General features: G+C 42.9%; 1 protein-coding gene across 4 annotated transcripts in view; it reads right to left on the reverse strand.

Moving 5' to 3' along the window:
* Positions 1-16,364, reverse strand: part of ADK (adenosine kinase) — a 723,202-nt gene that overhangs the window by 39,203 nt on the left and 667,635 nt on the right. For all 4 annotated transcript variants that reach the window (XM_086921819.1, XM_086921818.1, XM_086921821.1 and 1 more), the window contains one exon: positions 1,403-1,489. In XM_086921819.1, coding sequence (XP_086777945.1) covers positions 1,403-1,489 — 87 coding nt within the window. The remainder of the gene's footprint in view (positions 1-1,402; positions 1,490-16,364) is intronic.

A 16,364-nucleotide genomic window follows, 5' to 3' on the forward strand; every position in this document is an offset into this window, starting at 1 on the left:
TTTGCTGCTCACCACTTATACAGAAGCGTGTAAACTTCTTTGAATTCATCTAACCATTCCTAGATGGCTGCCTGTGCATGCATGCAGGGAAGTTTTTAAAATGTTTATGGTATTTCACTACATGTTATTTTATGAAGCAAGTAGTGAATGATATCTTCACTACAACACAAATGTTTTTCATTATTTTAAATGTTATACTATGTTCCTTATTAAAGCTCTCGACAGGCAGCAGTGGACAATATGGCCTTTGGACACTATCACTTAAGGTTAGCTGTACAACTATACTTCTTCCTCCAATGGACTGCTCAAGGACCTGCTCTCCCAAGAGCCTGCTGTTCATGACTAAAGGTTATTTACAGTTGATTCTGGAGGATAAGGTTTAAGAAGTGGGTGGAGGCCACAAAGTGGACCTAATTGCTACTGGAGACATACTAGGAGGTGCAGCTTAAGTTCCCATGGACAGAGCATACACAGTTCTTTGGGACAAAACCTACACAAAGAGCCCACTGCAATGTAATTAGATATATAGAAAAATAAAACAAAAAACAGAAATCACCTTTAAAACGTCAGATGAATGGATAATATTGTTCCGATACAAAACCTAAAAATGTGTTACTCAGGGTGAGCTATGCAATTGTACATCTCCCAATGCACTGCTTATGAGCTGAAGTCACAGATGGATCACAATTTTTTTTATCATCTATGTCATCACTATCTGCCATCAAATCTCACCACTGATCTCACTAAAGGTCCATGTGGGCACTGTTTCCAAGAATCCACTAGGTTTAACCTTTCTTTACATCCAGGCGCTGAGCACTGGGACAGGCATTTGGCCAAACCATGTGCTGAAGAGGAAAAACACAAAGCCAGAGGCCACGTACGACGAGGACAGAGGCCACTTTCGAGGAGGCCAGTAGGCTCAGTGTGGCCATGGATTCCACCCTAAAAGCCCACAGGACCGGCCTTTGGACCTGCAGTCTACTTGATATGTAGGGCTGCCAATGATCACCCCCTAATGCTCATAGGACAACTGTACCTAGCGAGCTGTGTGTGCAAGGCCAGGCCTTCACTAGGCCTCAAGTGTCCGGAATCCCATCTTAAGAGAAACCCATTTAATCCATTCTCCAGAAGCAGCAGATCTAGGAATCAGTGGTCCCATTTGACAACCAACAACTTCTGGTGATCCCCAGTGACATTATGTAACAGGAGGGGCTGACAAGACAGACCTCCGTTACAACTGTACTTTGGTTCTATGTATGCCACCTACAGGCAACAACTCATAACAATGCACTCAGGAGCTATTTGGTATTCATCAATATGAGGGCATCATCTCAACATTAAAACACAGACACTAGTGCAAACCCTGTAAGGTAACATGTGAAAACTGCCAATTGACACCTACCTCCAACAAAGGCATCTCCAGCACCATTTGTATCCACAATCAATGCTTGATCGATTTCCAGGACTGGGAAGGCAACCACTTTGTCCGCTGTGGAAAGAAGAGAATTTCTTTAAGTATGAGAACATCATCTATTTACAGACATCAGGGACCAGCATGGGAAGCATTTTCGCGCCCAGTCTGGCGAACCTTTATGTTCATACCTTTGAACAGGAACATGTTTTGACCACCACAAACCCATTCTTTTCACATATCCAATGGTGGAAGCGATATATAGATGATATCCTCGTGGTGTGGCGAGGTGATACTGAATCTATTTGACCGTTTCATCAATGGTTAAACACCCGTAACCAGTTCCTGAGATTTACTGTGGAGAGCAGTAAAGAGAGAATATCTTTTCTAGATCGATCCATTTATGTGACCCCAATGGGTCTGCAGACCTAGCTTTTTAGAAAATCTATGGCCAGGAATTCGCTGTTCCTGTACGAGATCCAACATCCCAAAGCTCTGAGGGACAATCTGCCATATGGGCAGTTCCTACGTGTGCAGAGGAATTGTTCCACACTGAAAACCTTCAATAAACATGCTGAGTGCTTGTCTGGCCAGTTACAAGCCAGAAACTACCCGAAAAGGTTGATCAAACGCTCCTGGAAGAGAGCAGCTAACAATCACCGTGAGGCACTGTTGGAGGTCGCCCCACCGAAGGCCCCTCTTGAACGTCTAACATTTGTTAGCACATTCAATATGAAATCAAACCAAGTTCAAAGTATGAAGCAATGACAAAATTGAACCACCTTTTTTTGCTTTCAAACGGTCCAGCAATTTGAGAGACCGTCTAATACACACCCGCCTTAAAGAAACTCCTAGGCGAGCTATAGGCACACTATGGGATCTAGCTGCGGTGACCGGACATAATCCGTGCGGAAACTGCTCTGTTTGTCCTCAGACCTCCAAAGTTACTCAGATAGACATAGGCACTGACCGCCCTTGGATTTTGAAAGACTTTTCGAACTGCAATAGTTCGCACGTTATCAACTCACATGTCCTCGCTCCGAGAAATACATAGGCATGACAACCAGGAAGGTTCGGACCAGGATGTAGGAGCACAAAAGTGCTTTTAGATGCAAGAAAAGTGTTTCTAAGCTTACTAAACACTTTATAGAGCGAAACCATAACGAAACTGACTTCACATGGACGGTTTTAGAGAAATCTTTTATACCCTCATACATTGAGGACATATCCAAATATCTTTTTGCCAAAGAGCAGAAATGGATACATAAATTATCGACAGATACCCGAGGGTTAAAGGATGAGATACCTTGGACCACACTCTGAGAGAATTACTAACCTAGGTTTAGACGTAGATTCAGCCCTATATGATGAATTAAATCTCTATACCCTGTTGCTGGCTATAGTCTCCTTTTAGACTACTATTTGGGATAAGATGAGGACATATATAGTCCCTTACATCATGTGAAATCTTCTTTCGTGTTCAGTCTAAGATTGGCGTTGCACTCCTTTAGGGTAGGAATCCATATTCTTTAATCTTATAGGTACACTGGGCTCAGAAACATATAAACAATAAAATGTGAGTTGGACTAACTTATTCTGGAACAAATTAACCGCCCGTTATCATGGGCTCAATTGACAGCCCATGACAACTTACATAGGCAACTGGCAGCCCCTAGAACTACAATTTTGTTCGTAATGACGTCAGATTGTAGTTCGATACATCTCTCGAGATCCAATTTTGACCTTGGATCTCACCGCGAGACTACCTCATGCCAACGCTAGTTTTTCCCGTTATTGAAAGCTATCCCTGCTCTTATCAACAAACATGCAGTAAGTTTGTCTATTGTTTAATAACTCTATTCCAATCCCCTGCAAATGAAAAAGGATTGTGCTTACAAATAGTACATTTTACGCATTACTGAGCAAGAAGCGTTCCGATAGGCTGACGCTTTGGTACACTCGGTTTACAAATAAGTCCAGCCTTCCTCCTCACGTTGCCTCCCCCAGACTTCGGTCCAGTCTGAGGTAACGACAGAGAGGTAAGGAGGTCTATGGCTTGGCTTCTTTAAGGAAGAAAGATAGTGATTTTCAACCACGAGAGCACTTCGAGAAATGCTACCTTGCGTAGGTGCACTCTTGATATTTTAAAAGAAAGCTATTGAGTAACTGTTTACCCAGAGGGTTCGTGGGTGAGCCTGATAGTGAGTTACAGTAGTAGGGGAGTGTAAGCCAAATTAAGAGAGGGGTGGATGATTGATAGAGTAAGGAGTAGAACTAGTTGTCCTGCTCCTATATCAGGCACCCATTTCCTTACTTTCACAGTGCGTGGCCTCCTCTATCCTGAGCCTGGCCCAGGTGAGTTGAGGTCCTATCCCCTGTCACTATGGGTGAGTAAAGAAATCTGAATGTTAATTCGTATTTTTGAATATTGATATATCCGATGCACTGACACCATTCTTGTTTAATGTAGGTGAATACACCCTTTTACATGGAGGAATAGTAATACATATCCTTTATAGTTTGATTTAGTCACAATTTAATATATGGTTTATTTATACGTAGTACGCACATGCAGTGGCAAAAATGGTTTAGAACAGAGGCCCTGAAGAAAGCCTTGGGAGTTTGTTCCCTGTTTGGCAGAAACAGGTCGGCCTCTAAGCAGCTATTTGGTGAAACTGCTTCTTTGCGCTGTTCTTGGTTTTAATCAGAAAGAGACTAATAGCTATTAATGTGTTTTCACTATTTGTCCTCGATTCTACTTTTAATCACTAATATTCACACTTATATTTGTTTTCACTGCACCTGTTCCCATTTGATGGTCATACACATGGTCTACGAGTAATTGCGGGTAGAAACCCTGTCTTTTATAGTGGGCATGGAAACTGTCTCAATGTTCTAGAGACGCACCATCCTAAACTTTGGATGACCAAATGATAATATTGATCATTAACAAGACTTTGATGGGAATCCATCTCTGGACATTGGGTTTCACCTACTGTTGCTGGTCGTTATGTGTGTTGGATTATGAGCATTTCTCATAAGACTGGAAGGTAGTTTACCTTGCACCAAATATTTGGGTGTAAGTCTTATTGTTTTAGAGTGTACCTTTCACTCAATAGCACACCCCCAGGTTTATTTGTTTTTTCATGTCAGATATTAGGGGATTGTAACCTGGGCAGGTTTTAAAAAACTTCCCTTAGACCCTCCTATTCCCGTTATGTTGTATCCTCAATTCTGCTCTCAGAAACGAGATCCACCAAGGGAGAGATGCTCTACCACATCTGGTGGTCTAACAACTGAAAGCCTAGGCATATGCAGCTTAATGGAATGCAGCTGCACTAAAACTAACTGCGCCCCAAGTTGTTAATTCATTTTCTGTCTAGAAAGAATAAGATGACATTCTAAATCAAATGACCTTTAGGACAATTAGACTGATGGGGGTTCTTAGAGCGTCTTTGAGCTGCAGCATTTATGATCAAGAACAATTTGGGTGGCCAGTCAGGGAAGCTGGATCTGCGTCTTGTGACCTGCATTTATTCTCAAAGAAGAGTACAACTATCCAAACTAAAGCAGGATTGGTCCTAAGCATCAATCCTTTCTTCCAGATATATTCCCTGACAGGGACGGACTTTGTGGTCTTCCTCCTCGGCTCCATACAGTTATTTAGGAAGCACTGATGCTCCACCTGGTCGCCCGCTCTAATAAACTATGGAAGGGGGCAATGAAGTCAGCGGGGAAATCACACCAAGTGCTGCTTTCTCCCCTTCTTTTGAAAGGATAAAGCCCCTCAATTATGCCTCATGCTAGTGGTCATTAAGAAAAATGGGGTATGACCCAGATAAAGTCAAAGGACCTGGGTATCATGATATAAAAACAAAGTGGTCCTAGATACAATTTTTCAAACACATATAGATGAATTATTCATTTTTTACTCTTTGTAGGACTTAATCCTGGAAAGGAAGGGGACAGAAACAACAAGCCAAATGCGTTTGCAGTATTATCCTAAACACCCAAAACAAATTGTATGACACTAAGTTTGTATATAGCAATATAAGCTCGCAATTTTAAATATACATATTTACAAAAACCCCAAAAAGTTGGGGGAATTCTGCCAGGCGCAATAGAAAGTACAAAGGATTGTGCAGCAATGTCCTTACATGCTTACTGGATGAGAATGAATCTCTCAAAATGAATGGAGACAAAAAAAAAGCAATTTCGTTTCTGGCAGGGTCTCTTATTTGGTTTCCCCTCTGCAAAGTGTGATGCTCCTTCTCGAAAACATTTTGCAAATAATCTCATTCTTGAGGGTCCTTTGTGTTTCACAAACTAAGTTAATGCCCTCACTTCATCTGCTCTTATTATCTTTGTATTCTTTGTAAGATAGTCCCACATCTTCCTGTGGATTCCCATCGTTTAGTAGTCCAAGAGACTGTCATATCGACTATTGTAGCTTGATCTTTTTTACTTAAAAGAATAATACAACATTAACTCAAAATTTGTTACGTTTGCTCTTGTTAAGCCTACCCTCAAACCAATGCATTTCCCCGCACCACAGGCCCTTACTGGTTACTAGTGAAACAGCACATGACTTTTAAGGCTTTATACATTCATCACAGAGCCCATCATAATCAGGGCCCAGCCTTTACTCAATCTAGAATTAAAAGCTACACTCCCAAGCACAAATTGTGCTCTGCTGAGGCATCCTTAATAGTCCTACGTATTGCTCAATCTCGACTAGGCAAGAGAGGTCTTCCCACTTGGTCCTTTATTGATAGAATACTCTTTCTAACAATCTTCAATCAGAATACGATTATCTTCGGTTCCATAAGGCCCAGAAACGTTAGCTACTGTTTTGAAACTTCACTGAGTGTCTCCATCTTAGCATCAGAACATTCAATCTGTGGGTTGTTGTTCACACTGTATAAATACTATACAGCATCATCTTGGTGGAAAGTAATGCTCCGCTGGTTGGGAACGTCGAGACCCTCTTAATACTGCAGATAAGCATCCTGCATGTAAAGACTGATTCAAATGTTTTCAGAAGTATGACAAACACACGGACCCTAAAGTACTTGATTTGATGCTACTACATGCCCACAACTTTCAGAGCAAGCTAGATTATCTACATGGCACTCAACTCCCACAACTCTACAGGCCTGACAACTAAGACCAAGACTTCCGGAGAAACATGCAAGACACAAAAGTAGCATTGCCATACTGGGAATCTGGAAATTTAGGAGAACAAGCCATCAAGCCTTCTTCTAAAAATTTCAAAGGGTGAAGAACTCAATCCAAGTCCAGATCCGCCAAGCCAAATTTCAGTCCAGATCTGGCAAACACAATCCTTTTTTGAATTTCTAAAAGAAATTCGGAATTTAGACAAATTACTTTTTCACACTTTCAGTTAACAAGCGTTCAGGCACTGGAATACTTAATAATAAATACGATAAAAGAGCAACACAAACAGTCAGAAGGAACTCTGGACCAGATAAAAACAGAATGAATCAGTCAAAAATATCCAAAAGTGAAAGTGTGAGGTGCATGAAAGCAAACTTTGCTAGATTAGCACATGGTACGCAAGACTACATCTTTGCAAGAAAAATACCTAATAAAGCTGTTCCTTTGCTCTTGAGCATTCGTAGAGCAAATTAAACATAAGCCTAACACGGTAAAGAAGATGGGGCTTGGGGTACTGCTGGGGAAAGAGAAAATAAAGTTTCAGCTGGTCAATGAAAACTTATTGTTTTCTGTCTCTTCTTAGCATCTCTCCACACTCAAAAAAATAGGGGAGGTTACAAAACACCAATTTCAACAGTACATTTACTTATAAGCTAACTATAAAAGTTTAAGACTGGCAGAATGTGTCTTTTCTGTCATACTTCTTCCAAAATACTTGGTCATTACTTTATACACTGATAGTGGCAGAGGCTGTGCACAATTGATTATTTCTTTATATCATCCACTTTGGAGGAATTACTGCTGCATGGCAAAGTTGTTTCATCAAATTATGGGGGTCATAACCCTATCGAAGGTTGCATGAATGGTGTCCCCCAAGCCTAATTAAAGAGGGGGATGAGCAGCGAGAAATTTTGAACAGGCTGATAGCTCAAGACTAAAATGGAGAGCAGTTGCTTCTGCCATCTTATTTCACATAGTGATCAAGGAAAATGTAGACCTGGTCATGGTTTGTCTAACTGAGAACAATATTGCTTATCCAGCGGCTGTGGCATACACTCCGCTCTTCTCCCGTATTAAAAAAAGAGTTCAAAAGAGAGCCTCACATCCAACTGTAAACAGACCTAGATGGTTTAGTCATGAATGCTCTACTACCAACAGCCAACTACACATTGGCCTTTGCAGCCAACCATAGGAGCCCCGTGAAGGTGGCACGTTTATGATAGAAATAGAAAAGGGTCACATTAACAAGGAAGCACTGAACCAACAGTAAGGCTCATTCGTTTGGGTGGCAAATAACAGGAACAGTAAACGCTTTTAGACGGCTGTCAAAGACATGCAAAAATAAATCCGGCATCAACTATTAGCTGCAATATCACTAGTGAGGCTTGGAAGGCACACTTCACTAACAGCTATGCTGCCAACTCAGCCGAAAGCGAACTCCCTGTGGCCTCTGCCCATAATATTGTGTACCTGACCATGGGTGAGGCTGTGGACGCTATAAGCCAGAGTGGCAACAAATGCAGGATCACACTGCTTCACCTCCCATCTGGTTCGCCCCGAAGCATTATGATGGATGCAGTTCATTTGTACTTGCACAAAAGTTCTTTCGAGTGTTTCACCAGGTTGGTGCAGATCAATGCTGGCCATCTTGTTTCCCGCTATAAGCCAGAGTATTGAGGGCACGCCCCCTGGCCTGGACAGGGTGCCAATAAATCTTAAGCTTAACCCTGAATTCTGGGCTCGGTTATTACTCAACGTTGTCAACAGTCTGGCCCATTCCCCTTTACCTAGCACATGACCAACCTCTGTTACAGTTCCTATTTTTCAAAAAAGGGGACAGCTTGCAACTGGTCTGCTATAGGCCCATTTCCTTAATGGGATACTACACTGAAAATTAAGGAAAGGGTCCTATATAATAGGATAGAGGACTGGGTCGACGAGAGATCCATACTATAACAGTGTCAATATGGATTTAGGAACAAGGTCAACACTGTTGAGAAGTGCCTTAATCTCAATATTGGGAAATACATTGCAGCCCAGCAGTTCCCGCTTTATTTTGAGTTCATGGATTTGACCTCAGCTTTTGACTGAGTCAATTGCTCAAAGCTGTGGTCAAACCTTTTAGCATGTAGCATGGATGAAGCACTGGTGCACTTTTTAGCATATTTACACAGGGCCTTAAAGGCCGGGATTAGAATAAATAATCAGGGGGAGGTTTCTAAAGATATTGGCATTTTTCGGGCTGAGAGACAAGGGTGCATTTTAGCTCGCCTTTTATTTATTCTATATATTAACAACCTCCACCCTTTATTAACCATAACCCCTGATATTCCTAAAGTAAAAGGCTCAGTGCTGTATGTGGATGATGCTGTGAGGATAGCTCGCACACCTAAGGCTCTGCGTCTTTTAGTTCAAGGATTTGCAGATTTTATGGCCACGCTCGACCTACAAACTATTTTTGGGAAATCTGATATTATGGCTTGTGGCCCAGGAAGCATCATTTGTCCTGGTTTACTGTTGGCGACCATTGTTGAAAATCCAAAAGCACTTTCTCTTACCTGGGTCTAGTTTTTGCTGCCAACAGATCTTGGACGGCGCATATTACTCATTGTAGAAATACATTTTCCAAGGTAATCAGCTCATTGTTTAGCCTACCGCAGCCCAGGAAGGGGGAGCCCTCATACCCCTCTTGCAAATTTTCACAATGCAATATCTTCCGATGGCTACATTCGGAGCCGAGGTATGGGGCATTACCAAATGCCATACTATTCAGGCAGAAGAAAATAGATTTTGCCATAGGGTTTTGGCGGCTCCCATTTCCTTGCCCCATTTTATCTGCCACAATGAACTGAATTTATCCTTCATAGACTAATACATTAGTGCCTGTCCTCCCCTGCTATGGTTAGCAGTATGGAAAAACAAAAAGGCAAGCCTAACAAGAGATTATTACAGATTGCCTTAGATGGGATAAAGGCATGAATATCTCATGACTAGCCAGGGTGAACTCTTGTTTGTGTAACACTGGTTACCAATATCCGAGTACCCAGAGGGCAATCGTGCTACCAGTAAAAAGCAGTTACAACTATCTCTGAACAAATGTTTTTGAGATGGAAGATTGGCTACAGAATTAAAAATAATGGTGATATTATATTGGAACCTTAGAACAGCCAGTTTCATTGCAGGGTACCAGACTATCTTTGGACCACTCGGAGCGCTCTATACAGTTCTGCTGTTATGCATCCCCCTCAGGCTTTCAAGCAAACCATGACTCCTTGTCCTGCCCACTGGCGTAACAAAACTTTAAGGGGCCCCATGCATGGCTCATGGAGGGGCCCCTCCAGACTAAATTTAAAGCTCTCCGGCCAGAGTTCTGTGCTGAGGGGGCCTCCTGGAGCTCCCCCCCACCCCCCAGAGGTTACGGGAGCCTGTATTATGCCACTGGCCATGCCCATGTAATGGGAGATCAGGTCAAACCACATTGCTCTATTCTTTTAGTGGTTTTTTATTCTATGTACACAAATATCATTTTGCTCCCCTTGATAAAGAGGTGCGATATCATATTACAGACTTTAGGGCAGCATTTAGCATACTGCTACAACTCAATAATGAGGAGTCACTCACTCATACGGGTGCTTTTTTGAAAACTATTGTCTGAGCCCGTATTTCAATGTAAAGTGACTAAATCTGAATACATAATCAAGCAGAATTATTTTATGTATGGTTGATATGACATGGTAATTAATTACGTGTTTTAAAAACTGTTTTAATTATTTATGTCTTATTGCATACTTTAAGTACTTTTATTGCGTATGTCTGAACTTTTGTGGATACTTTTTGTACCCAAATAAAGATGAATTGATTGATACCAGGTCATTACTGATGTGATGTGGGAATCAATATCGCACATCTGTCAAAATGGCAGCAGGGTCTTAACCAGTCTCATTTACCTAACGGGTCTGTGTGACAGGCAAAAACAAAGTCTCCACACCACACACCACAATCGGATTAGTTCTGATTTGACAATGTATTTCCCAGCTAAAGTCTTTCTGCCCTAACCAGGAAAAAAGGTACTTTTCTTGTTGCTGACTGGGGTCTGCTTGGTAAATTTTTCTTTATTAAATGTGACACAATAAAAACCAATACAATTATCAACAACAAAAAAAGTGACACGCATAAGGCAGTAGATTGTCAAATACAGTACTTTCAAGGTATGTCTCACTTTCGATCAAAGCTAAAAACAGGAGCTCAAAAACGGTTGTGGAAAACATAACATTTCTTTATTCAGTAGCATTAATTATAACGAGCATATCAATGGCAAAGTCAATAGGTCATGGGTTGGAATCCAGCCTGGCTTTGCCAACGCTTATTTTGTTTTGTCCTAGTTTATTTTCAAAGCTTTATTGTGGGGAAGCTGCAGTGCATCTTTAAGATGGCTAAAAGCAAAAACATGTTTCTGGTATCAAAAAGAACACATTACCATAGCAGTAGCCAACAATGGTGAGAGCTACTTTGTTTGTAGATGTGCTCCTTGTGAAAGGGAAGAATGCCACTACTCGCAGTGATGTTAGCCAGTGGAAGAAGTGGGCATACCCAATGCCCCATGCTATATGTTGTGTTGGGTGGGACAACACGTGAATGTCACAATAACAGACCAATGGATATTAAGAGCTGGATGAAAGAACCTAGTAGCAAACCTATTCTATACATAATTTGAGTAAAATCAAAACGTCTTGGCGAATGTCAGGCCTAAAAAATGTTGCCATGTAACAGGGTGGGTTAAGGATCTTCTTGCCAGGTTTTCACATAAAAATCACAATTTCTGCTAAGACCGGTTTTACCCTTTTGTTAGCAGTCGCAGATTTCTGAAGGTCGTCATAAGATGTGTCCACTTATTCATTGACAAATGTCAAGTTGAAGAATTTACATGTTCTTTGGTTCCTCCTATTCCGGGCAATTTTAGTTTTCTTTGCATTTATTTTCAGGGTATCTTTCTTGCAATGGGCTTCTACAGCAGCCAATAGGGCTATCTCTGAACGCCTTAGGTGTGTTAATGTTAGGATTTTCGCATCATCGGCGTATAACAGAAATTGAACCTTAGGGGCAGATTTATGTTAACTGGCGCATCCCGAGGGATGCGCCAGTTAACATGCGCCACAGTGCGCCACAGCTACGCCGCCCATGGTGCCCGGCATTTATGATGCGGCGCACCATGGGGCAAAAACGGCACAGATGCGTCACGCATCTGTGCCGTAAAAGTAACGCATTGCTGGAGTTGCGTCGCAAGCGCGACGCAGCTCCAGCAATGCTCTGGGGGGGCCTATTCTTTCAATGCTGCCTCAAGCCTTACGCCTGCTTCAAGCAGGCGCAGGGTTTTGACGCAGCATTGCCCTGAAAGTGACTGAGTGAAATCTCATAGATTTCACTCAGCCACTTTCAGGAGGCGTTCCTGCGCAGGAACGCCCCCCCCTGCGCAGGAACGCCTCCTCATGGCGCAGTGCTATACTACATGACGCATCTCCTAGATGCGTCCCGTTGTAAATAGGGCGCAGGGATGCGCCACGTTTCCGTCACGCAACAGCGGCGTAAACGTGGCGCAAGCCCTTCATAAATCTGCCCCTTAGTTTTTAGGCCTCACAGGCAGTGGCGGTTTCTACATAGGGGCGTTTGGGCGCCGCCCCCCTGCTTTCTCGCCGTGCAAGAAGGCAGAAACAAATGGTAGTTATTGCCGTAATATAACTACCATTTGTGATTTGTTTCTGCCTTCTCGCACGGCGAGAAGGCAGAACTTCTGTGGTTTAGAGTCAGAGTGGGCGGTGTGTTACGCGAGGGCAGGGGGGAGTGTCTTTCTCACTGTAGTTAATACTGTCTGTTCGAGCGGCCTCAGGCTGCCCGAACAGACAGTATTAACTACAGTGAGAAAGCCACTCCCCCAAGCCACTCCCCCCTGCCCTCGTGTAACACCACACACTCACTCTCCCTTTTCTCTCTGTATGCTGCTGCAGCAGCATACAGAGAGAAAATGGCGTAGCCTGGGGCAGCCGGCCGCACCAATGAAAAACGCGGCGGTGGAGGGGAGGGAGGCTGCCTGCCGCCTTCCTGTGATGACGTGCTGCAGGACTTCAAAAGTAGGAAGGCGGGAGTCGGAGTCTCCGGATGGTGAGTTTATTTTTTTTTTTTTTGATATATATTTTTGTGGCCTGTTTCTATGTATTTCCTTCTTTAAAACTCTTTGTGTTGAACGTGCATGCTGCGCAGCTGAGAAGGTATGCGTCCAGTAATGTTGCCACTTTGCTTTAAACAATATGCTAAGAATTCTCACACTCGTTAAAATAATGCGCACATGTTCAGGTCGGATTGAGTGGAGCGGTGGACCTCTGGAAAACGTTGTCGCTTTAAAAAATGGGAAGAATATCAGTGGTAAGGATGGTCTTCCTGCCTTAGCTGCGAACTTCTTTGTACCCTATCCCTAACCAGTGCAGTTCTGTTCCTGCTGAGACCGCTTGTTGAGCTTCCGTTCGGACAAAATAAAGGTCTTCGTAAAAGAAGAGAGTTCGCAAAGGTATATAAGTGTGTTGTGCGTTTCTGAAGTGCATTGGTACAGCTCGAGATGCATCAACTAAAGAGAGACAGGGCAGAGAGAGACAGGGTTGGTTTTTCTGGGTTTCAGGAAGTACTCGGGTGTAGTTTGTCAGCCACAGAAGATACGATGTTTTGTTTGAAGACATGGCCTAAAGCCACATTCTTTCGATTGAAATGTGCGTGCTGCTTTGTGCGTGGCTGTGAAGCCTGGTCAAATGGGATACACTAAAACTTTAGTGGGTCAATGCTTTAACTAGGTATGTACTGTCCGGTACAGAGTGCCTTCAATTGAATTTGAAAGGGAAACTACCTGCACTTCGCAGCACTGTTGCTGTCTGTCTGTCTCCTAGCAGTTTGAGTAATCTGTAGGGTCTGTGGAAGAAACAACATGCGGGTGACGGGTCTCTAAAAGTGGGCAATTCCCTTCCATGCAGACACCTGTGGTCAGTGGTATTAGATTTTCTGTATCTTCACTTTCCCTTCTTTTAACCCCCTTCTTCTATTACTTCTTCCTTTTCCCTGTCCTTGGCCTGTCGAAAGTTTAAAATATAACGGAAAGGGCATACAGTCCTAGCATGAATGCAGCTGGTAGAGAGAAAAGTGCAGAGTGCGTTAAAAAAGTATGCAATCAATACTACTTATAATAAATAAGCTGCTCTGGCTTACATTTAAATATTTGAATAGCGAAAGTGCGAGGGTCCTTAAGAGCCAGGACGGTTGATTCCAATAGTTTAATAAATGCTGAAACAACTGAGGTGTAAATAGTCAATGATGCAATGCTTTCCGTGAAGAGTCATCTTGCTATATTTTCACTTTTTGGTTTAATGCAATGTTTCATCCTGGCGGCATCCAGTTGTGTTACCACTGTGCTCTGTATTTACTCTAAGCATGCAGCAAACAGATCATTCATAGTAATAGGTCAGCCGCATGACTAATAAAGCAAAAACTGCCGGAATAAGCTTCCATTGAAAGCATATTCTCTAATCTCTAGTAGTTACGCTTGGCACTTACTCCTGGTCAGTTATAGGGCACTCAGCTTTGTGCAGTGGTTGTTTATCATTTCAAAGATTTGTTTTTTCCAGCTACGAGATTAGTTATCCAATAGTTACAGAATATTTTGTATTGTTTTGATTTTTAGCCACACCTTTTGAAAAACTGATATTCTGAACTCACATATTTAAAAGTACTTTTATACATGATAAGGAAGAAAATTGAGTTTTGGTGAAATAAAATATTTGCCTAAGTGTGGTAGCCATGATTTATACATATTTTTTGGTTTCACTTTGTACAAATTAACCACTAAATTGGTATCCATTTGTCTTTCACTATGTTAAGGCTTTGTTTTTAACCTCTTCGTTCAGTTTTTGTACAGTGCAAACTTGACCTAAAGTAATTTAGTGCTCTCATGGGTACTAATTACATTACACAAGGTCACATTAATTTTTTTATAGGCACATGTGAGATTAAGTGATTTCCCCAGAAACACAGGATAGTCATCCTGAGTATTAAACCTAGTTCCCCAGTTCCTAAGATGGCAACTCTGACCATAACACTACATCCTGGGTAGAGGAAGGAGGACAGGCTGAATCTAGTATAAGAGCTCTATTTTTTCTGTCCATTTATGACAGTAATATTGCTGAAAGTAGCACCAAAATACACCTATTTTCAAGATTTTTCTCAGGGTGAGCCCCCGAACCCTACCCTCATAAACATTGGCCTCACTCGCACAATAAATAATTCACTGGTTTTACGCCCCCCCCACTTTCAAATTCCACCAGCCGCCACTGCTCACAGGATGTACCGTGTCGAAACTGAGTTGCATATCATTCAAAGTACAATGAAAACAGAGTTTGTCTCCACAGGCAGTCTTGTTTTACTTAACGTAGGGTCATGAAACAGGAGCTTAAATTCATGCTAATGTTCTCTCACCAGGGCTGAAAACTCCTCTGTTCATGAGACAGCTTATCACAGTATGCAGGACAATGCCGGACAGCAGACCCCCGAAGATAGCAGCTTTTCCACCATTTATAGCCCTGCAGTTCCCCACTCTGTTTCTTTTTCCGCTTCACTCACACCCCAACTTCTCTGCAACCTCCCTCGCCTTCAGCTACAGAACTTTCAATAACGCCTGCATCCTAACTAACCCAGGAACCTCTCGACGAATGGCAACCCCGCCGCACACACCCACGCCATTACCATTCTTAACCCCTACGTCCATCGAGCTGTGCGCCCTGCTCCCGCCTCGTTCTGTAATCCCTTCTCTTGAACCGGGCCCTGCTGCGTTGTAGTTAGGTGTACCTGCGATGTATAAAACGCACAATAGCACGTACAAGAAGGATTCATTAAGACGCATTAAACATTGGTGTGAATACGGTGTTGCTCTTGAATGGTCCTGCTTTGCCAGATATAATGTGAAACTAATTTTCGAAGTTACATCAGAAGAGACCAAAGGAAGAAATATAAGTACACTTGGGTGTGCACCATTGTTTCATCAGGAAACCGGTCACTAAGGCGGTGTTTAGCTCAATCACAGAAAATCTTGGACGGGGTAGGCTTATGAGGGTAAGGCAACCACATAAATGCAGTGCGCCCCCCAGGGGCAAAGGGGCATCTATCACGGACCCGCATCACGTTAACTGTCATGCAGGAAGCTGTGCGCCTCCTGCCTCCTCTGGCATGGAGACAGCATTACAGATGTTGGCGGACTTGGCACTGCTGCGTGCCATCGCGTGAGCGGCGAGCGCCATTGTGAGAGACCCGGCAAGGCCTCAATTGATGTGATAATTAGGGATCATTTGCATACGCTTTAAAATTAACTGAATTTGATGGCCAACTGCTCCTAAAAATTCCAGTCCTGTCGTCCCAGACAACCATACAATGAAGAGGAGAGCGAGGGTGAAGGGTCGTTAGATCCCGGGCCTAACTGAAGCTGTCTGGGCGTTCATTATCCTAAAAAGTGAACGAGTGCAGCAGCATTTCCCTCACGAGTCCCTCGTCTGAAGCCCGGCCTCCCTCCCTTTTGCAGCACCAACAGTGAAGGCCCACGAGGAATCATTCAGCAGGACCAGACCCGATTTCCCCACACACCAAAGGCTAGCTCCACCTACAAACACCTGCTTCTGTTTCCTCTCAAACAGAGTGTCTAGCTCTAGAGTGCAAACCACGCCCCTATCCACCCATAGAGGCCTAACCCGAA

Source organism: Lissotriton vulgaris, chromosome 5, assembly GCF_964263255.1.
Source record: "Lissotriton vulgaris chromosome 5, aLisVul1.2, whole genome shotgun sequence".
Lineage (NCBI taxonomy): Eukaryota > Metazoa > Chordata > Amphibia > Caudata > Salamandridae > Lissotriton > Lissotriton vulgaris.